The following is a 23,350-nucleotide window of genomic DNA, read 5'->3' as shown; positions in this document are numbered from 1 at the left end:
CTGGGAGGGGGAGTGAACTTTGCTGGGCTGTGTGAGACGAGTGTCAGAGACACTCCACTCAGCCACCAGCCCCAAATGTACACAATGATTCTCCTACGGATGGGAGAAATCAGTCTGTTTTCTCAAACTTTTACAGGGATAATGGGAGGCTGCAAACACTGCATTGCCCCCCATAGTGCAGGATCTCCAGGGACTTCGGCAACCCCGATTGTTCTGCCACTCCCACGGATGTGATGACAGCTACAGTGATCTGTCTCACAGCTCCATGGGGCTCTGCACCCGCACATCGGGGAGATGAGAGGGGTCATTGTCCACAGGTACAAATCCTGAGGAGGGGGAGAGCCTGGGTGGGGGCAGCATGCTGGGGCTACATCACCCATTGACGGGGAACGGCGCCAGGCTCAGCCAGCCAATCGGTGGTTTGTCATCCCCAGCAAAGACACTGCTGTGTGGGGGGTGGGGGGGTGGGGGAGGAGCCGGAATGACATCATGCATAATCGATTACACTGGTTACCGCATCGATGCCGAATCAGGAAGGGCAGAATCGTGATGCGGCGATCATTTTAAACACCTCTAGTCTGCATGCCACTAAGACTGTTTATGTGTAAGATCCGTAAGAAAATCAAATAAACGGAGGCAAATAAAGCACTTTTATTAATGTAGGCAATAACAATCAAAATAAGTACATATAAAACATTGCAGTATAATTATATTGATGAAGCCCAACTCTAGCAAAAATAAAAATAAATGCCACAGCAGTTGTTAAAGTAAAAATTCCCACTTTGGCTGCAATACTCCCCTCCTCTCCAATGCTGTCACCTAAATAAACTCCGCCCTAAAATGTTGCTGCCACAGGCTGACATGACCACACCCCATCACACCATGCTGGATTTGCCGTACTGCTGCACACTCATATGTCTTGCAGAAGCTCCGCTTTTCATGACTGCTATCTGTGAGTACACTAAAGATACCAAGCACAGTGAGTCATATTGCCTCATTAATTGGTGGCATGATGAAAGATGGGTATTCATTAAGTACCTTTTCACATCTTCCAGCATCACCTTCTTTTGCGTCTCTCTGCATTTGATCACATGACATCTCAGACCCCCAAAGGAGATGCTGGATGACTTTTCTACCTGCTGTGATCATAGGTACAAAAGTGAGCAGGTAGCTACATAATGTTCAACATGTGTCACTGTTTGCAAGCCCTGTTCTGATCAATGTCCTAATGGTAAAGTATCTCCACTCAGGGCTATCGGTCTAGATCACATGGTCTCTGGCTATCAATCATTATAACATTTCCATGTTCTGCACTGAGTCTCTGTGTGGAAGCAGCCATATTGGTAGAGGCTTTGCTTCCACATGTCAGAGCCTCCAGCAAGGAGAACAGTGAGCACTACCGTAGTGTCTTCACCAAATCTCACTTCAAATCTCCTGAGATTAGCAGTCAGAGGCAGCAGATCTCACAGTACAGATATGCTGCTATGAGGCTGTAGAGTTGGGAGTTCCAAAATTGGCAGGGAACTGCTTAGGCACAAATTATATTTATAGATGCTCCTTTTAACATAGCAAATCTTTTTACTTTTGAGTTTACATCTTTAATACAGCTTTAATTCACCCAGCTGCATTGAAATCAGGAATCAGCAGACTTCTTGTCTGTCTTACAAATGGATACGAGATACCAAACAAGGGCCTCCTCATTGTATAGACCATGGGTCTCCAAACTTTCTAAACAAAGGGCCAATTTATTGTCTTTCAGGAATTAGGGGGGCCGGACTGTGGCCATTGGAAGTAGAAAATGTCCCAGCATCAGTGGGAGTAAAAAATGCCCCATCTTTGGTGTCAGTGTAAGGTATTGTGCCCCATCTTTGGTGTTATTGGGTGTGAAGACTCATGCCCCATCATTGGTGTCACTGGGAGGAATCGTGTCCCATCATTGGTGTCATTGGGAGGAACTGTGCCCATTTGTTGGTGTTAGTGGGAGAAATTTTGCCCCACTGTTGGTGTCAGAGGATGAAATATTGCCCCAAGGGATGGATTAAAGCAAGCCAAGGGCCACATAAATTTAAGACCACTGATATAGACCAAAATGGCAGTCATAAAACTGATAAGTGTTGAGAAGCATGGCGTGAAATGTTATTTGCCTCCTATGTTCCTGAAACAGGAAGGATGAGCGTATGCATGCAACATTCTCCATTTGTTCTGTGTCCTGTAGAGAAAGGGAAAAAGTATACTTTTTTAATTTATATAAATGAGATACATTATAATGAGATATTATAGCTAAAGTTTCCTTTTAAACAGATGTAAATATTGTTATTATAATGGTCTCTATAAAAAGTAACAACATTAAATATGACTACCTAGAGCCAGTCTTTCACCAGTCCAAGTTCCAAAACTTAAAGTGGATGTAAACCCACTCTCATCATTTCTAAATCACTTCCATAGTGCATATCTATAAGGATATACATGCCTCTTGCTAAGGGTGTGGAGCAGCCAATCCTGGGAGAGCTGGAGAAGAAAGGAGGGGGATGTGAAGTACAGTGGAACCTTGGTTTACGAGTAACGCGGTTAACGAGCGTTTTGAAGTATGAGAAACTTTTTTTTTAAATCCTGACTCGGTTTGCGAGTGTTGTCTCACAAAACGATCAGGATTCAAGCCAATGGGGTGTGCAGTACCGCATTTGGCCAGAGGTGCGGGGGCACTGGTGACACTCAGAATGGTTCAGAGCTGTTCGGAATCACTCAGAAATACTCAGAAACACTCAGAAATACTCAGTTCCCGAGTGTTTCCAAGCCTTTTCGAGTTCAGCCGAGCTGTCCCGAGTATTTCCGATGCTCGTAATCCAAGGTTCTACTGTACACAGAATGCCTCTCTCACACTCGAGCATGAGACAAGGAAAAGGAAATCACCTGTCACTCACAGCAAGGGGGAAGAAACTGACACCTATTTCTCTGTGTGTCCATTTTTATCTTACTAAAAAAAGATAAGAGGATTGCTCAGAGCTGGATTAACTGTTCGTGGAAAGACTGGGCAAAGATGAAATGACATCCTCTGCTGTAACAGATATAAGTCTTAATTAAAAAAAAACATTTTGGGGGTTTACATCCATTTTAAACAAAAGCTTAAATGGGGAGTGCAATAATGTATTTTTCCTTCTGAGCAATGTCTTACGTTTTCTGTCTAAACCTCAATACTAACATCTCATATAAGGTTTAACATGCTAAAGAGACAGATCACCTTACTCATGCAAGATGACAGTGACCAATCTCTGCCATGGGTGCCCCATCCCATTTTCTGCAAAGGGACCCCAACCTAATCTCTGCCAAAGGCCCTAACAATCCCCACTGAAAAGGAGAAGAGCACCTCCTGCAATTAAAAAAAAGTGCCTGCAGCCAGAGCCTCGTCCAATGGTTTAATATATAGCAAATTATAAACAAAGAAGGTTGCAGCACCGACTCACAATTTATTTAAGTTATAAAAAACATCAGAAAATTGGCAACATGGGTGATAAGCCCTTTATCAGATCAAATAACAGATCTGTTATATCTCAAGATTTCCTCACACAAATAATCACAAGATCTGTTTTTAGACCTGATGAAGGCCTTGTTGCCCAAAACTGTTGCCAATTTGGTATTGTTTTTTGGAAAGTAATCATTTCATGATATAGGGTAAAACAAATCTTAACCCTTTCATGACTAAGCCTTTTTTTGAAATTTGGTGTTTACAAGTTAAAATCCGTATTTTTTGCTAGAACTTTACTTAGAACCCCCAAACATTATATATATATTTTTAGCAGAGAATCTAGAGAATAAAATGGAGATTGTTGCAATATTTTATATCACACGGTATTTGTGCAGCGGTGTTTTAAATGCAAATTTTTGGGAAAACGGACACTTTCATGAATTTTAAAAAATCCAAACAGTTAAGTTACCCCAATTTTTTTGTATAATGTGAAAGATGTTACGCCGAGTAAAAAGATACCAAACATGTCAAGCTTTATAATAGCACACACTCGTGGAATGGCGACAAACTACGTTACCTAAGAATTTCCATAGGCAACGCTTTAAATTTTTTTTACAGTTAACAGGTTAGAGTTACAGAGCAGGTCTAGTGCTAGAATTATTGCTCTCACTCTGACGATCATGGCGATACCTCACATGTGTGATTTGAACACCGTTTACATTGTGGGTGCGACTTCCGTATGCATTTTCTTTGCTGCGCGAGCTCGCGGGGACGGGGGGCACTTTAACATTTTTTTTTCTTATTTATTTTATTTATTTTTATATTTTTAAATTGTGTTTAAAAAAAATAAAAATTTTTGATGACTTTTATTGCTGTCACAAGGAATGTAAACATCCCTTGTGACAGTAATAGGTGGTGACAAGTACTCTTTATCGAGAGATCGGGGGTCTTAAAAGACCCCCGGTCCCTCCTTTGCACTTCAAAGTATTCAGATCGCCATAAACGGTGATTCTGAATACTGTGTATTTTTTTTAAACCGGCGCCATTGGCAGCCGAGTAAATAGGAAGTGACGTCATAACGTCGCTTCCGTGTTTACTACTAGAAGGCTGGAACGAAGCCACCCACGGCTTTGTTCCAGCCCGCCCCCAGCCATCGGAGGCAGCCGATTGGTCCCCGGGCCTCCCGATCGAACGGGAGGCCTGGTAAGAGCTGCAGGAGGCGGCGGGAGGGGGGGGCGTCCCCTCCCACTCCTCCGGTATAACAGCCGAGCGGCTTTTAGCCACATCGGTTGTTATACTCGGGTAGCCGATCGCCAGCTCTAAACAACGGTACTGCGATGATGCCTGCAGCTGCGGGAATCATCCAGGTATAACCCCGGAAAGCCGAGTATGCACATCTGCGTACGCTCGGCGGGAAGGGGTTAAAGCCTGAACTCAGTTTTGCAAATTTGACATGTGTTAGTAAAACTGTATTAGTTAGTAGAGATTGACTCGGGCGTGTTCGAAACCCCATGTGCCCGGTCCCACCAGGAAGCTACTGCACACCGCTAATCACAGGCAGTGAAACATTTCCCAGTCTTACTGCCTGTAATTAGCGCTGTGCAGTGTCGGCTTCCTGGCGGGATCGAGCACATGGGGTTTCGAACACACACGAGCCCATCACTGCTAGTTAGTGTATCCAGGAGAATTATAGTGATTTTTTTTCAGGTAAATTTGGGCTTTCATTGGGTCGTAAATGGTAATGAATATCTCCTGTTTTTCTTTATTATCATGGGAAAACTGGATCAAAATAGTTATTTTTTTTATTTAGCTGTCTATTTCTTGCTATTACCATGACTTACCTCCAAAGAACAACCCAAAGGACTCTGACCTTTGACCCAGACCTTTGATTTGAGCCGTGACACTTGGCCCTAACTCTAACCCTGACCTAGATCAAAACCTGATGTGGCTTTTTTATTTTTTTTACACACTTTTCTTGTTTACCTTTTTCTCCACTAGCATGGAAAAAAAATTACAATGTATAATATAATGTATCCTATATGTAGACAATGTATTATATAATGTATCCTGCAACTCCCTCCTCATTGGATTACCTTTACATAGACTATCCCCCTTAAGTCCGTAATGAATGCTGCTGCAAGACTCATCCACCTTACCAACCATTCAGTGTCCTCCACCCCTCTCTGCCAATCCCTCAACTGGCTTCCACTCACCCAACAAATAAAATTCAAAGTACTAACAATAATTTACAAAGCCATCCATAACTCTGCCCCCAGCTACATCACTAACCTAGTCCCAAAATACCAACCAAGCCGCTCTCTTCGGTCCTCCCAAGACCTCCTGCTCTCTAGCTCCCTTGTCACCTCCTCCCATGCTCGCCTCCAGGATTTTTCCAGAGCTTCTCCCATCCTTTGGAACTCCCTACTCCAATCTGTCCGACTGTCCCCTAATCTATCCATCTTTAGGCGATCCCTGAAAACCCTTCTCTTCAAAGAAGCTTTTCCTGCTTCTAACTAACACTGTTTTACTTCCTCCATCAGCTCATCCCCCCACAGCTATTACCTTTTGTATCAATTGACCCTTCCTTTTTAGATTGTAAGCTCTAATGAGCAGGGCCCTCTGATTCCTCTTGTACCAAAATGTAATGTGACTGTAATGTCTGCCCTCATGTTGTAAAGAGCTGCGCAAACTGTTGGCGCTATATATAAAACCTGTATAATAATAATAATAATATCCTGTTTGTAAACAATGTATCATTGTCTCCATTCAAGGGGAGAAAACAGCACAAAGGCAAGAGGCACAATGACTGATCACTGTGATAGCCAGTCAGAAGCTGTCACAGTAATCAGGTGTTTGGGAACCCGCGCACCCGGCCCCTAATTGTTATTACGAGACCCGGGGCTTTCAATTACAGCTCAGCGTCTGTGGTGAGAGACACTGTGCAGCACAAACACAGTGACACATACTGTATATTCAGCCCTCAGTCTACGAGGCCACATATACTGTATGCGTACATTCAGTGGGAAGGGGTTAATGTTTATATATATATATATATATATATATATATATAATCGCAAGATCTGTTTTTTGACCTGATGAAGGTCTTTTTGCCTTTATACATACATACTATTAATGTATACATATATATATATTATATAAACTACCCTGTGACAGGTATCGAGTAGCAGTCAATCACTCATTCTACATGGTACACAGAGCATTTCACTCACCTGAGAATTTCTTCCATATTAAAATGAGTCCAAGAACACCAATAAAAATAGCAGCAACAACAAGCCCAATAATGAGACCAATATTAGGATGGCTGTCACCATGAGAGCTGTGATCCTTATGTACTTTGTACCCTAAGAAAAATGTAAAGAAAAACAGACACCTGATTTACAATGAGTACCTAAAGGGGTTTTGCATTTTTCAGAAAACAATAAGTAAAACATCCTTCATTTTATTGGTTGAGGCTGGAAGAATAGAATGATACTCTTCAGAATGCTGAAAATCAATTTATTATATCAATTTATAATTGATATAATTTATTATTTAATTTATTTTAAATCAATTTATTATATATGTCTTCATCAACAGGAGTGTCACAATGCACCTGCATTTGTGTTTTTAAGGGCCAACCTTCTTATAAAGAAGGGGTCTCCAAACTTTCTAAACAAAGGGCCAGTTTACTGTCCTTCAAACTTTAGGGGGAGCAGGACTGTGCTCATTGAAAGTAAAAAATGTCCTGGCATCTGTAGGAGTAAACAGTACCCCATCTTTGGTGTCAGTGGGAGGAATTGTGCCCCATCCTTGGTGTCATTGGGTGGGAAGAATAATGTCCCATTGTTGTTGTCATTGGGAGGAACTGAGCCCCATTGGTGGTGTCACTGGGAGTAACTGTGCGCCATCATTGGTGTCATTGGGAGGAATTGTGCCCCATTGTTGGTGTCAATGGTGTGAATTATGCACCGTTGTTGGTGTCAGAGGATGAAATTATGTCCTAAGGGCTGAAAAGAAAGTAAAGGACCACAGTTTGGAGACCACTGCTAAAGGAATGGGCTTGTGTATTAAACAGTAGAGCTTCATATAGACAGGAGGAATTGTCAGACAAGAGAATACCATCCATTATATGGAGTGTTTGTGGATGATCCTGCCAATGGTGAGGTGTCAGCAGTGACATAGTCATCAGCGCCCCATTGGCCTTTGCATGATGGAGAAATAAAACACCTTATCCAATAAAACAGCGGTGAGAAAAGAAGTAAAAAAAATAGACTTTACCCCCTTATCGGACATCTATATCAAATACGATACTATATATTCCAATAAGGGAATGTTCTTACCGTGTGTTACAGAAACTGCTGTAAAAATGGAGATCAAATTTTAATCACCTGCAGTAAAGGTCCACACCTTCAACTGTGCAAAACTACTCTGAAACTCATAAACTACTCCTGCTATCCTTTTGTTAAGGAATAAAATAATAATGTGGGGAATTGTAGAATTAAGCCTCGTACACACGATCGGATTTCCCACAGACAAAGCACCAGACTTTTGTCCAAAGGGCGTGTGCCAGGAACTTGTCTTGCATACAAACAGTACACAATTGTCAGCCAACAAACACGAACGTAGTGATGTACTATGAGCTGATAAAGAGGAAGTTCAATTCTCATGCGCCACCCTTTGGGCTCCTTCTGTTAATTTCGTGTTAGTAGAAGTTTGGTGAGTGTTGATTCGCACTTTTTTTTCACGCTTTTCATTTTGCACTTTTCTTTTTGTGCTTTTCATTTTGTGCTTTTCAGTTAGTTTCTGAATGGCCGTTCATCAACCAGACATGTTGCGGAATCGGAGGAGATAACGTGTTATATATTATTGGTCTTGGAGTTATTTCTTTGACCCAAGTCCAGTCCAGGAACAGGAGGAGGAGGATTTCTTGGACCAAAAATTGGTTGCTTTATTAATCGTGACCAATTATGTCATAAGCCTTTGCTGCAGGAGCTCCAGGAGAATAATCCGGATGATTTTCGGAATTATCTCCGGATGACGGACCCCTGCTTTCACCAACTCTTGGCGTTGTTGACCCCCTATTTTAAAAAGCAGGACACATGAATGAGGCTTTTATTTACTATTTTGGTTGAATAATGATTTGATTTGTTATATTTTCTATATTTTTGGATGCATAGAATGCACTTTTTGGTTAAGTTCTATTGGCAGATAGCATGTCTAATTTTATTTGTTTTCTTTTTTTAATGCACAATAAAAAATTATGAAGAATAATACTTGGCTATGTGTTTTATTTCAAATGACAGTTTGGGAGTAGGCAGTTGCATTTTAAAAAATGCAATGTAAAAATAACAAGGGACGCCAACATTAGTGGCGTAGCGTGGGGGGTGCGGAGGGGGCCGTGGCCCCGGGCGCAACATTTAGGGGGGCAAAATTCTGGCTGCCTCATCCTAAATTTACTTTCCTGTGTCCCCATGCTCTGGCTGCCATGTTTAGTCTCCAGCGCCCTGTGATTGGGCATATGGGGTCATGTGCGGCGGCGGGGCTGGCCTGTCCACGATGGCGGTAAATTCCTAGAGTCCCGCCTCTGCACATGTTCAGTCTCTGGCACCATATGATTGGGCGAATGGGGTCATGTACGGAGGTGGGATTCCAGGAGCAACTGCAATCGTTAACAGGCCAGCCCCGCCGCCGCACATGACCCCATACGCACAATTACATAGTTACATAGTAGGTGAGGTTGAAAAAAGACACAAGTCCATCAAGTCCAACCTATGTGTGTGATTATATGTCAGTATTACATTATATATCCCTGTATGTTGCGGTCATTCAGGTGATTATCTAATAGTTTCTTGAAGCTATCAATGCTCCCCGCTGAGACCACCGCCTGTGGAAGGGAATTCCACATCCTTACCGCTCTTACAGTAAAGAACCCTCTACGTAGTTTAAGGTTAAACCTCTTTTCTTCTAATTGTAATGAGTGGCCCCGAGTCTTATTAAACTCTCTTCTGTGAAAAAGTTTTATCCCTATTGTGGGGTCACCAGTACAGTATTTGTAAATTGAAATCATATCCCCTCTCAAGCGTCTCTTCTCCAGAGAGAATAAGTTCAACGCTCGCAACCTTTCCTCATAACTAAGATCCTCCAGACCCCTTATTAGCTTTGTTGCCCTTCTTTGTACTCGCTCCATTTCCAGTACATCCTTCCTGAGGACTGGTGCCCAGAACTGGACAGCATACTCCAGGTGCGGCCGGACCAGAGTCTTGTAGAGCGGGAGAATTATCGTTTTATCTCTGGAGTTGATCCCCCTTTTAATACATGCCAATATTCTGTTTGCCTTATTAGCAGCAGCTTGGCATTGCATGCCATTGCTGAGCCTATCATCTACTAGGACCCCCAGGTCCTTTTCCATCCTAGATTCCCCCAGAGGTTCTCCCCCCAGTGTATAGATTGCATTCATATTTTTGCCACCCAAATGCATTATTTTACATTTTTCTACATTAAACCTCATTTGCCATGTAGTCGCCCACCCCATTAATTTGTTCAGGTCTTTTTGCAAGGTTTCCACATCCTGCGGAGAAGTTATTGCCCTGCTTAGCTTAGTATCTTCCGCAAATACAGAGATCCTCCAGATCATTTATAAACAAATTAAATAGGATTGGTCCCAGCACAGAACCCTGGGGAACCCCACTACCCACCCCTGACCATTCTGAGTACTCCCCATTTATCACCACCCTCTGAACTCGCCCTTGTAGCCAGTTTTCAATCCATGTACTCACCCTATGGTCCATGCCAACGGACCCTATTTTGTACAGTAAACGTTTATGGGGAACTGTGTCAAATGCTTTTGCAAAATCCAGATACACCACGTCTACGGGCCTTCCTTTATCTAGATGGCAACTCACCTCCTCATAGAAGGTTAATAGATTGGTTTGGCAAGAACAATTCTTCATGAATCCATGCTGATTACTGCTAATGATATCATTCTTATTACTAAAATCTTGTATATAGTCCCTTATCATCCCCTCCAAGATTTTACATACTATTGATGTTAGGCTAACTGGACTGTAATTCCCAGGGATGTTTTTTGGGCCCTTTTTAAATATTGGTGCTACATTGGCTTTTCTCCAATCAGCTGGTACCATTCCAGTCAATAGACTGTCTGTAAAAATTATGAACAATGGTCTGGCAATCACCTGACTGAGTTCCCTAAGTACCCTCGGATGCAAGCCACCTGGGCACCGGAGTCTGAACATGGCGGAGCGCGGGGACACAAGAAAAAGATTGTGAGCCGCCGCTGTCTTCTCCTCCTCCTCCTCCCCTCCGGACCGATGGAGAACTAAGAAGAGAAAGTGAGACTCCCTTGTGATCATGAGAGTCGTGTTGCTGGCCCGGCAGGAAGCAGCCAGAGAGAGAGAGTATAAGAGCAGCTAGAATCATGCAGTGTAGTGGTCAGTATAGGAATACTGTAGGTAAGATAGTGTAGTGGTCAGTATAGTGGTCAGTGTAGTGTAATGGACAGTATAGTGGACAGTATAGTGGACAGTATAGTGTAGTGGTCAGTGTAGTGGACAGTGTAGTGTAGTGGTCAGTATAGTGTAGTAGTCAGTGTAGTGTAGTAGTCAGTATAGTGGACAGTGTAGTGGTCATTGTAGTGTAGTGGTCAGTGTAGTGTAGTGGACAGTATAGTGGTCAGTGTAGTGTAGTGGTCAGTGTAGTGTAGTGGTCAGTATAGTGGTCAGTGTAGTATAGTGGTCAGTGTAGTGTACTGGTCAGTATAGTGGTCAGTGTAGTGGACAGTATAGTGGTCAGTGTAATGTAGTGGACAGTATAGTGGTCAGTATAGTGGACAGTATAGTGCAGTGGACAGTATAGTGATCAGTGTAGTGTAGTGGACAGTATAGTGGTTACTGTAGTGGACAGTATAGTGGACATTGTAGTGGTCAGTATAGGAATCAGGTTGGTCAGTACTATTGTAGGAAGGGAGGGGACAGGACTCGGGGAGTGCTAAAAGTCCACAGGTTAGGGGGCACAAATTACTTGCCTTGCCCTGGGCGCTAACAACCCACGCTACGCCACTGGCCAACATAATTGTATCTTTGATCATAAAAACTCCGGGATAATGGTGTTGTGGTAACTTGCACCAAAAAAAAAAAATAACAAGCATAATAATGATATTTTTGATATCACTAGAAAAAAAAAGCCTTTGAAAATTTGTTTGCAATAACTCTATCAGTATCACCATCAAAGCAGCTTCATTATTATCCCATTAAAGAAGAAGAGAATTGTGCGCTGCATTTGGAGATTTCATAATTTGCCACGTCACAAATGTTAATTCTCCATTACGAACGCTAGTTTACAAGACTGACTGCTTCCAGCTCGTCCTTGCTTCCAAGCATTCGTGTTTGTACTTTGGACTTTTGTGTGACGGACTTGTGTACACACGATAGGAAAATTTGAGAACAGACTGTTGTCCGCCGAAAATTTACTAGTCTGCTATCCAACATTTGTCAGCAGAAAGTTGGCCAACAATTGTCTGATGGAGCATACTAATGGTCGGATTTTAGGCAGTCTGTCATCACACTATTGTCAGACAAAAATCTGATTGTGTGTACAAGGCTTGGGTGTTGGTTTAACAGATATGCAAAGACTTTCTTCCCAATTTTCTGAAATGATAAAAAAGGACACTTTTTAGCACACTTTGGGTTTGATTTACTAAAGCTGGTGAGTGCAAAATCTGGTGCAGTTGTGCATGGTAGCCAATCAGCTTCTAACTTCAGCTTGTTCAACTAAGCTTTGACAAAAAACCTGGAAGCTGATTGGTTTCTATGCAGAGCTGCACCAGATTGCAACAGCTCTCCAATTTTAGTAATTCAACCCGAGTATGTTAACATGGTCCTGCCATGTCCCCGGTTACATGGACAATAAAGATCTAATATGCAGAAAATGATTGGCTAAACCCAAGGCTTTTCAATGAGTATGTTAAAAAGAAAACTCAGTTCTGTCACTTCCAGCACTAAATGTATGTAATTTCAAGGGGTGCTTGGGTGTTCTGGATGGTCTATTGATATTAGCTTTTGAGGAAACTATTGTTGGAGAGGGGTCTATTGATGCTTGGGGGATCTTATGTTGCTGGAGGTCAATTGTTGCTAGGAAGAATCTACTGTTGAGGGAGGAGATCTATTGTTACTGGCTGCTGGAGAGTCTATTACCCACTTCAGCCCCGGAAGAATTTACCCCCTTCCTGACCAGAGCACTTTTTGCGATTCGGCACTGCGTCGCTTTAACTGACAATTCTGCGGTCGTGCGACGTGGCTCCCAAACAAAATTGACTTCCTTTTTTTCCCACAAATAGAGCTTTCTTTTGGTAGTATTTGATCACCTCTGCGGTGTTTATTTTAAAGCGCTATAAACAAAAAAATAGCGACAATTTTGAAAAAAACACATTATTATAGCAAAAAGTAAAAAATAAATATCCCCAAAAAATCATTAAAAAAAATTTTTTTTCCTCAGTTTAGGCCGATACGTATTCTTCTACATATTTTTGGTAAAAAAAAAAAAAAAAATCGCAATAAGCGATTATTAATTGGTTTGCGCAAAAGTTATAGCGTTTACAATGTACAAAATAGGAGATAGTTTTATGGCATTTTTATTAATAATTTTTTTTTACTAGTAATGGCGGCGATCAGCGATTTTTTTATTGTGACTGCGACATTATGGCGGACACATCGGACATTTTTGACACATTTTTGGGACCATTGTCATTTATACAGCAATCAGTGCTATAAAAATGCACTAATTCCTGTGTAAATGACACGGGCAGTGAAGGGGTTAACAACTAGGGGGTGGGGAGGGGTTAAGTCAGTACTGGGGAGTGATTCTAACTGTAGGGGGGATGGGCTAGCTGTGACACGTCACTGATCTCTGCTCCCGATGACAGGGAGCAGAGATCAGTGACACTTGTCACTAGGCAGAACGGGGAGATGCTGTTTACATCAGCATCTCCCCGTTCGTCCTCTCCGTGAAGTGATCACAGTTATCCCGGCGGCGATCGAGTCCGCAGGACCCGCGACCCGTCTCACGGAGCTCCTAGGCGGCGCGCACGCAATGGCACGGCGGGAAATTCAAATGGGACTTACAGGTACGCCCATTTGCCCAGCTGTGCCATTCTGCCGACCTACATCGGCGTGCGCCAGTCGGGAAGTGGTTAATGCTGGCTGCTGGGATATCTATTGTTATTGGGCATCTATTGTTCCTGGCAAAGATCTATTGTTGCTGGGGGAATATTTTGTTGCATAGGGACTATTGTTGCTGGTGGTGGTTATTGTTGCTGGCTGCAGAGGATCTATTTAACTGCTTTTCTTGTTAACATTAAAAAATTCCATGCAAATTACTTAGCACCACAAAATTATACTTAGTTCAATATTGTCTAAAAGACGTGGTTCTGGGAAGTGGGTAGAACAAAGGAACAGTGCTCAGTGGGTAGGGGTGGAGACAAGGGGTGACTTAGAAGGGGGGAGTACCTGCAACTATTCTCAGAAAAAAAAAGCACTGGCTATACCACATAAAATGCTTTTTTGACATGTTTTCTTTTATGTTTGTTTTTCAAAATAACAAATGCACTAATATAGAGTTTGGATAAAAAGTTTAGTATAGCATAACACTTTTTGTAAAATGCTACATTTTGTATAGTGATGTACACATCAGACCAAAAAGAGGAATAATTGAGGTTGCACATGGGACAGAGGGATTTGGTCTCAAAGTGAAGGACAGTTGAAAACAATGCAATTTTTACCCATATTATATATATATTATACATATATATCTACTATGTACATTTGTGCCTAAACTGGAAGCAAGTAGGGAGCCTACAAACATTCTGAGAAGGCTCTGGGCACTGTAACCTGGAGCTGTTTGAAACAGGCCCAAAGGGAGACTTTAATGGGATTAAATGGTTTACATTTTTTACTTTATATGTTTTTAAAGTATATGTGAAGCCAAAAAAAATTCTTCATACTTTGAGTAGAAAATAAGTACCCCTGTCAGGTTTTTACTGCCATCTGGTGCTCTGTTAGTAAGATTTCCATTCACTTCCCGTCACACAGACAAAGCTTTCCCTTGTGAGAATTTGAGTGAAAATCGACAACAGGGCATTTTTATTTCTGTCTGTGTTGCTATTGAAGCATTCCCCTCAGTTCATATCTGGTAAAATGCTGTCCGCAGGACAGGAAGGCAAATCTTTCTAATGGACCCCCAAATAACAGTAAAAACATTGCATTGAAGCATTCCCCTCAGTTCATATCTGGTAAAATGCTGTCCGCAGGACAGGAAGGCAAATCTTTCTAATGGACCCCCAAATAACAGTAAAAACATTGCATGGGTTCTAATCATTCCTTATTCTATCCAAAGTTTTTTTTCAAAAAAAGAAAAAAAAACATTTTAGCCTTCCATAAACTTTATAGCTGAACTCAAACCGTGAATCATTTTGTCAAGCATTATATGAAAGAACATATCCCCATCTCCCTTTAGATGTGCATGCTCCCTGGTGGTGCAGATGTTAGCTTTGTAATCTGCTGATCAGTTGCTTAATTATAAATTGAGCAAATCATGTTCAGACAGGAAATGAAGGAATTACAAATGAAGTAGCCAATCAGCAGACTGCACGGTTAAAGCCTGAGGCACCCAATGGCCAACAAGGATTAGCATGCACAACTAAAAGGCATGCTGTATATGTATTATTTCATATAATGTTCTGGCTTGTGAAAGATATGAGGCAGGGTACTGTGACATTTAAAGGAGCCTGCCAGCCCCTTGCTTCAAATTCATAAAGACCACTAGATAGACACAGTGATGAAGTCACTGGGTCTCAAAAGTGGTCTCAGTGGCGTCACTAGGGTTGGTGTCACCTGGTGCTGAAAAAATTGGTGTCACCCCCCCTCGTTCAGTACAGACCCCCCTCTCTCAGTACAGACCCACCTACTAAGTACAGATCCCCCTCCCTCAGTACAGATCCCCTCTCTCAGTACAGACCCCCCCCACTAAGTACAGACCCCCTCCCGCAGTATAGATATCCCTCCCTCAGTACAGACCCCCCTCCCTCTGTACACACCCCCTCTCTCAGGTCAGACCCCCCCACTAAGTACAGACCCCCCTCCCGCAGTATAGACCCCCCACTAAGTACAGACCCCCACTAAGTACAGACCCCCACTAAGTACAGACCCCCCACTAAGTACAGACCCCCCTCCTGCAGTATAGATCCCCCTCTCCATCAGTGCAGACCCCCCCTCCATCAGTGCAGACTCCCCCTCCATCAGTGCAGACCCACCTCCATCAGTGCAGATGCAGACCCCCCCTCCTCCTCCTCCATCAGTGCAGATGCAGACCCCCCTCCTCCTCCTCCATCAGTGCAGACCCCCCTCAGTGTAAACATTAAACTTTAGTATATTAAACCTTACAGACCTCAGAACAGCGGTGTGTCCCTTGGACTCCCTCTCACACAGCAGAGTGAACCAAAGCCACCTCCCCCTCCTGTAGATGTAAACAGAGAGGTGGGGGAGGAGGCTTCGGTCCACTCTGCTGTGTGAGGAAGCCGGCGAGACACAGATGAGTGAGGACTATGCGGCATTAGCGGTGCCGCTGTCCACAGGTGTCACCCCTCTGGCAGGTGTCACCCGGTGCAGCCTGCAAAAGCCCCCCCCCAGCAACGCCACTGATTGGTATCTTTACATTTTAATTCCTTAAATGTTGATTGGAGGACAGGGATGAGGGAGAACAAGGGAAGGTATGCATACATTACACTTCAAGTTTAAAATGTTATTACTTTCTTACTTTATTCACACACATTTATCTCTAATGCTGGATACACACTATACAATTTTCTGTATATTTTTTTCTTCAGATTTACCAAAACCATATAATATTAATATGAGGTCAAACCTTAAGAGTTTCAATTTGTTTGCAGTCAGACAGGCCCTTGCACTACATGGTTTTGGTAAATGTATAGAAAATCAGACAACAAAAGTTGTATAGTGTGTATGGGGTCTTACAAAATAAATACATGCATGACCAAGGGTTCCCAGAGCATCATGGTTTATGTAAAGTAAGAGCACAGCAGTAGTTACCCCCACTAAGACACGAAGCTTATGAAATCTGAAACAGAGGCAAAAAGAGTAAGACCCCATTCACATTTGTGTTTTTTTATGTGTGTTTTAGATGCAGTGCAAAAATCCTGCTAATAAATGTCAATGGTAATGCATTATTGCACCTAAAATGCAGTAAAACATGCCTAACACATACTGCACATACAAGAGCCAAGTCAATGGTGAACCATGAAAGTATAGGGGTCGCTGAGGTTGCCATGGTGACCGGGCCCCATGCTACAGGGGGCTCTTGAGGGCCCCCTGTATACCTCGATAGGAGGAGTGACAAGGGTGGCTGAGACCGAGCTCCCCGATCCTCAGCCGGACTGTAATTGGCACTGCAGGGAGCTCGTCACTGATTTGACTTAAAGTGAAAGCACAGTGTGTGCTGTGCTCTTTGTCTCCCCCTACAGTGCAGTACCCAGCAGGAAAAGGTAAGGTAAAGCACTGACATTTTTTAAAAGGCTTTCTGTATGTATGTGTGTTTTATATGTGTGTATGTGTGTGCATGTACATGTATATAGGTGTGTGTGCATGTGTTTATATGTGTGTGCATATGTGCATTTATATATATTATTAATATTATTATTATACAAGATTTATATAGCGCCAACAGTTTACTCAGCGCTTTACAATGTATAAGGGGGACAACACAATTACAGTACAGTTCAATACAAAAGGTACAGGAGGGCCCTGCTCGTAGAGCTTACATTCTAAAGGGAGGGGGTGGTGGTACAAAAGGTAATAGCTGCAAAGAATGATTTGATGGGGGTGGCTCAGGGACAGTTATGTGGGTGTGGGATAGGCTTCCCTGAATAAATGAGTTTTCAGGGATCTCCTAAAGGTGGACAGGGTAGGGGCTGATCGGACATACTGGCGCAGGGAATTCCAGAGGATGGGAGAGGCTCTGGAGAAGTCCTGAAGGCGAGCATGGGAGGAGGTAACGAGGGAGCTAGAGAGCAGGAGGTCCTGGGAAGAGTGAAGGGGGCGATTTGGGCGATATCTGCAGATGAGGTTAGTGATGTAGATGGGGCGATGTTGTGAATGGCCTTGTATGTTATGGTTAGCATTTTGAATTTTACATGGTGGGGTAGGGGAAGCCAGTGAAGGGATTGGCAGAGAGGAGTAGCAGTCACGGATCGATTAGTGAGGTGTATTAGTCTAGCAGCAGCATTCATAATAGACTGAAGGGGGGATAGCCTGCTTAAGGGTAGGCCATTAAGGAGAGAGTTGCAGTAGTCGAGGCAGGAAATAATCAAGGAGTAAATAAGTTGCTTTGTGGTGTCATTAGTCAGGAAGCGTTGATTTCTGGAGATGTTGCGGAGGTTAAGGCGGCAGGATTTAGCCAGTGATTGGATATGGGGGCAGAAGGAGAGGTCAGAGTCAAGGATTACACCCAGCACCCTGGCATGTGTGGCGGGACCAATGGTTGTGTTGTTGATAATAATGGTGAAGTCACAGGAGGGGGACCGTGAAGGAGGAAATATAACAAGCTCAGTTTTAGAAAGATTAAGTTTGAGGAAGTGGTGTGACATACATACCGATATGTCATTCAGCAAGTTTGTGATCCGTGAGGAGATAGTGGGGGTGAGTTGAGGAGTGGAGAGATAGATCTGTGTGTCATCGGCATAGAGGTGGTATTGGAAGCCATGGGAGGTTATCAACTGGCCCAGGGAAGAGGTATAGAGTGAGAAAAGGAGAGGCCCAAGGACGGAGCCTTGGGGTACCCCAACAGAAAGAGGAAGGGGAGCAGAGGAGATGGAGTTGTAAGTGACACTGAAAGTGCGCTGAGATAGGTAGGAGGAGAACCAGGATAATGCAGAATCACGAAGGCCAATGCAGTGTAATTTGCTGAGGAGCAGCAGGTGGTCAACTGTGTCAAAGGCAGCAGAGAGGTCTAAAAGTATGAGTATGGAGTAGTGGCCATTGGTTTCGGCAGTTATTAGGTCATTGGTGATTTTTAGTAGGGCAGTTTCAGTAGAATGTTATAGGCGGAAGCCAGACTGTAGGGGTCGAGAAGGTTGTTGTCCGTGAGGTATTTGGTCATGAACAAGGCGTTCGATGAGCTTGGAGGCAAACGGGAGAAGGGAGATAGGTCTTAAGTTATTCAAACAGGTGGGGTCTAGTGAGGGTTTTTTGAGTATGGGGGTAACCAGTGCATGTTTGAGCGGGGAAGGAAAGGTGCCGGAGGAGAGGGAGAGGTTGAAGATGTGGGTTAGAGAGTTGAGGATAGAGTGGGAAGGTGGTTGCAGTAATTGAGAGGGGACAGGGTCCAGGGGACATGTAGTGAGGTGGGCCATGGAGAGGAGTTTATCAACTTCTTCTGTGGTAACTGGGCAAAAGGAGGAGAGTATTGAGTGTGGTGTTGGACCTGATATGTTGGGTAGGGGAGGAATTTGAATGCTGGATATCTCCATGCGAATTGTGTTGATTTTGCTATTGAAGTGGTTGGAAATATGTTGAGCGGTAAGCAAGTTGGTGGGTGGGGGCAGTGGGGGGTGAAGTAAGGAATTAAGGGTAGAAAAGAGTTGATGAGGTTTGGATGAGAGGGTTTTGATGAGAGTGTTGTAATAGGTTTGTTTAGCAGTGTGGAGGCAGGAGTTGTATTTGAGGACAGATTTGTAGAGGGTAAAATCTTGCAGGGATATATATATATATATATATATATATATGTGTGTGTGTATTTATATGTGTGTGTGTGTGTGTGTATATATACAGTATATATATGTGTGTGTATTATGTGTGTGTGTTTTTATATGTGTGTGTTTACATGTATGTATGCACAATTTTTATGTAAGCGTGTTTAACCACCTCAATACCGGGCACCTACACCCCCTTCCTGCCCAGGCCATTTTTCAGCTTTCAGCACTGTCACACTTTGAATGACAATTGCGCGGTCATGCTACACTGTAACCATGTGAAATTTTTATCATTTTATTAACACAAATAGAGCTTTCTTTTGGTGGTATTTAATCACTTCTGGATTTTTTATTTTTTCCTAAAAGAAAAAAAAAGTCCAAAAATTTGGCAAAAAAAAAAAGTTTTACTTCAGTCAGTAAATAAGTAATTTTTCTCCTTCACTGATGGGCACTGATAAGCTGCACTGATGAGGTGGCACTTATGGGCACTGATTAGGTGGCACTGATGAGGCACTAATATGCCGCACTTATGGGCAATGATAGGTGGCAATAATATGTGGCACTGATGAGCACTGATAGGCGGCACTGATGGGTGGCAATGATATGTGGCACTGATGAGCACTGATAGGCGGCACTGATGGGTGGCACTGGTGGGCACTGGGCACAGATAGGTGGCACTGGTGGGCACAGATAGGCGGCACTGGTGGGCACGGATAGGCAGCACGGATAGGCGGCACTGATGGATGGCACTGATGGGCATTGATGGGTGGCATTTATGGGCAGCAATGATGAGCATTGATGGGCACCAGTGATGGGCATTGATGGGCAGCACTGATAGCCAGCACTGACTGGCATCACTGATGGTTGGCACTTGTGGGCACAGATTGGTGACAATTGTGGGCACTGGTTGGCACCGATTGCTGGCAGTGGTGGGCACACATTTTTGGCACTGGTGGCACTTAATTGTAATCAGGGCACTGATGATCAGTGCCCTGATTACATCCCTAGTAGTCCTCTGTGAGAAGATGCCGCTGATCGGCTCTCCTCTCCTCACACTCTGTCAGTGGGAGGTGAGGAGAGCCGATTACCGGCATCTCCATGTTTACATGTGACCGGCTGTGATTGGACACAGCCGATCACATAGTTAAAGAGCCGCGGATCTTTACACAGATCTGGGTCACGCCGTGTCCTAGCAACACGGCACGGCTGCAATCGATGCGCTGCGCTCCCCCAGGGGCGATCGTTCTGGGGGGCTATCATATGACATCCACTCAGAACGAGAGCCACGTCGCCCAGCCGGTTAATCCTGATGCCCTATATGTGTACAATCAGAACTGATTTTTTTTTCTTGCTTGTTCATAGTACCAGCAAAAAAATGCTGTTCCTCTGAAAAGCGTTCCATGCTCAGATCGCTTTTCAGAGGCATTTGACAGCCGGTAAAGAGGCAATATGTTGCCTCCTGACCGCCTGTTTTAACCCCTTAAATGCATCATCACTATGCTGCAACTGCATGCAATGCACACAGTTGCGGGGTGGTTGCAGTGCAGCCCCATTCACCTAGGTGTATACTTCAAGGGTGCCCTGACTGGAAAAAGATTGAGAAACACTGGCATAGAGGAACCGATCTCGCCATTTTCCTCCTGCAGCCGCTGAATGCCTGCAGGAGGGAGAGGAGGAGAAGCAGGGGGAAATGGAGAAATCAAGTAACAACAAAGCCTGGGGAATGCCCAGGAAAAAACCCAAACCTACTTACCAACCAGATCGCAGAAAACCGAATTGACCTGTCTAACAGTATGCATTAAAAACAGGGGTTTAGTCCGCAGGGTTTTCTCCGGAAATGGAGAAATCGATTCTTTTATATGCAGCCACCCACTGGACTGGGCGACTGGGCCCTGTTGTTCCGCCACCGGGCTCGGAGGATAGGGCCCTGTCCGGGGGTCAAGGGGGCCCTTTTATGGTTTCTTGCATCCAGGCCCGGATTTACTCCCTTTGCCGCCCCAAGGCCGGGTCCTTCAATGCCGCCCCCCACACACACACACACCACCATTCTCGTCCTTTATCGATGACTGCTACAATAGATCAATTAAAAACATATCTCCACACACGAGAACACTGAAAATAACTGACTTTAATTTTACAGACTGAAAATACTTCAGGGTAGGCGCGCGAAGGGTAAGGATTTTTCGCAGGCAATGGCTGGTGATAGTGCTTCAATCATCCCCGACACCATGGTTGTTATGGTGTCAGGATGATTGAAAATCATTATTTCTATCATTACATTGTAATATAAAATGAAATAGTTCAACTCACCATAATGCAGAATCATTGGAAGCCCTGAGCGTGTCACCTGCCACCATCGCGTGACACTTGCCACGCTGCCTGCCACCAGATGAGGATGTCACTTGCCACGCTGCCTGCCACCAGATGGGGATGTCACTTGCCACCATGTTAGCCACCAGATGAGGATGTCACTTGCCACGCTGCCTGCCACCAGATGGGGATGCCACTTGCCACTATGCCTGCCACCAGATGGGGATGTCACTTGCCACCATGCCTGCCACCAGATGTCACTTGCCACCATGCCTGCCACCAGATGGGGATGTCACTTGCCGCCATGCCTGCCACCAGATGGGGATGTCACTTGCCACCATGCCTGCCACCAGATGGGGATGTCACTTGCCACTATGCCTGCCACCAGATGGGGATGTCACTTGCCACTATGCCTGCCACCAGATGGGGATGTCACTTGCCACTATGCCTGCCACCAGATGGGGATGTCACTTGCCACGCTGCCTGCCACCAGATGGGGATGTCACTTGCCACGCTGCCTGCCACCAGATGGGGATGTCACTTGCCACGCTGCCTGCCACCAGATGGGAATGTCACTTGCCATGCTGCCTGCCACCAGATGGGAATGTCACTTGCCACGCTGCCTGCCACCAGATGGGGATGTCACTTGCCACGCTGCCTGCCACCAGATGGGAATGTCACTTGCCACGCTGCCTGCCACCAGATGGGAATGTCACTTGCCACCATGCCTGCCACCAGATGGGAATGTCACTTGCCACGCTGCCTGCCACCAGATGGGAATGTCACTTGCCACGCTGCCTGCCACCAGATGGGAATGTCACTTGCCACCATGCCTGCCACCAGATGGGAATGTCACTTGCCACCATGCCTGCCACCAGATGGGAATGTCACTTGCCACTATGCCTGCCACCAGATGGGGATGTCACTTGCCACCAGATGGGGATGTCACTTGCCACCAGATGGGGGTGTCACTTGACACCAGATGGGGATGTCACTTGCCACCAGATGGGGGTGTCACTTGACACCAGATGGGGATGTCACTTGCCATGCTCCCTGGACCCTGCCACCAGATGGGGATGCCATGCTGCCTTCTATCAGATGGAGGAGGGCGGAACAGCGGTGCGGGCAATGAGAGATGTCATCTCTCTCCCCCGCTGCTGCACCGCTGACAATACATTGATTTTTTCAAAAATGGCGCCGGGCTGCGAAATCACGCTACTGCGCATGCGCCGCCCGGCCGAGCGCGTACGAGCTTTCCCGAGCCCGGCCGGCTTCGGAACGGCGCATGCGCAGTTGGGTGGTTGGCTCGCGGCCATCTTTTCTGCGGGCACCGGTGCCATTGATAAAGTTTAATGGGCAGCCCGAATAGGGGGGCGGCTGCGAAGTCGCCGCAGGAGCGGCACCGCCCCTGCACCACTGCCGCCCCGAGGCCTGGCCTCGGTGGCCTTGTGGCAAATCCGGGCCTGCTTGCATCAGAGCTCTGAAGGTTCTAGTTACGCCACTGAGCCAAGTAAAGGAAAGGGATAGTCGGCACTCAGGATGACAGTCAAAAAAGGCTGTTTTTATAGCGATGTATTTTCAATAAAGGAATGCTATTTTGTGGATGTCAGGCTAAAGGGCGGAGCTGTTATGTGGGAAAGTTGCAGCGCCTATACACCTGTTTTTCCACATATGTGAGCCAGTCCTTAGGTGGAAGATTTACTGTCTTGACTAATTTAACTGTGTATGTAACCTCCTGGTAGTGCTGGTAATATAGCAGATCTGTGGGGATTCAAAGCAGAACAATGACTGTGTTAGGAGAC

At 44.7% G+C, this 23,350-nt stretch overlaps 1 protein-coding gene across 4 annotated transcripts in view; it reads right to left on the bottom strand.

The window, feature by feature from the left end:
• Window positions 1-631: 631 nt before the first annotated feature.
• The window catches only part of LOC141107542 (major histocompatibility complex class I-related gene protein-like), a 51,822-nt gene continuing 29,103 nt past the window's right edge, over window positions 632-23,350 (bottom strand). For 3 of the 4 annotated variants that reach the window (XM_073598349.1, XM_073598348.1, XM_073598351.1), the window contains exons 3-4: window positions 6,694-6,825; window positions 632-2,209 (exon numbers count right to left, since the gene is read on the bottom strand). In XM_073598349.1, the coding sequence (XP_073454450.1) occupies window positions 2,148-2,209; window positions 6,694-6,825 (194 nt within the window). In that variant the 3' untranslated portion in view covers window positions 632-2,147. Of the gene's footprint in view, window positions 2,210-6,693; window positions 6,826-23,095; window positions 23,310-23,350 lie in introns of those variants that run through there. The other variant, XM_073598352.1, reaches the window with a different exon arrangement.

This window comes from Aquarana catesbeiana, linkage group LG09 (genome assembly GCF_042186555.1).
Source record: "Aquarana catesbeiana isolate 2022-GZ linkage group LG09, ASM4218655v1, whole genome shotgun sequence".
NCBI lineage: Eukaryota > Metazoa > Chordata > Amphibia > Anura > Ranidae > Aquarana > Aquarana catesbeiana.
The sequence above is the reverse complement of the archived record's forward strand: the minus strand, read 5'-3'. Positions and strand labels throughout refer to the sequence as shown.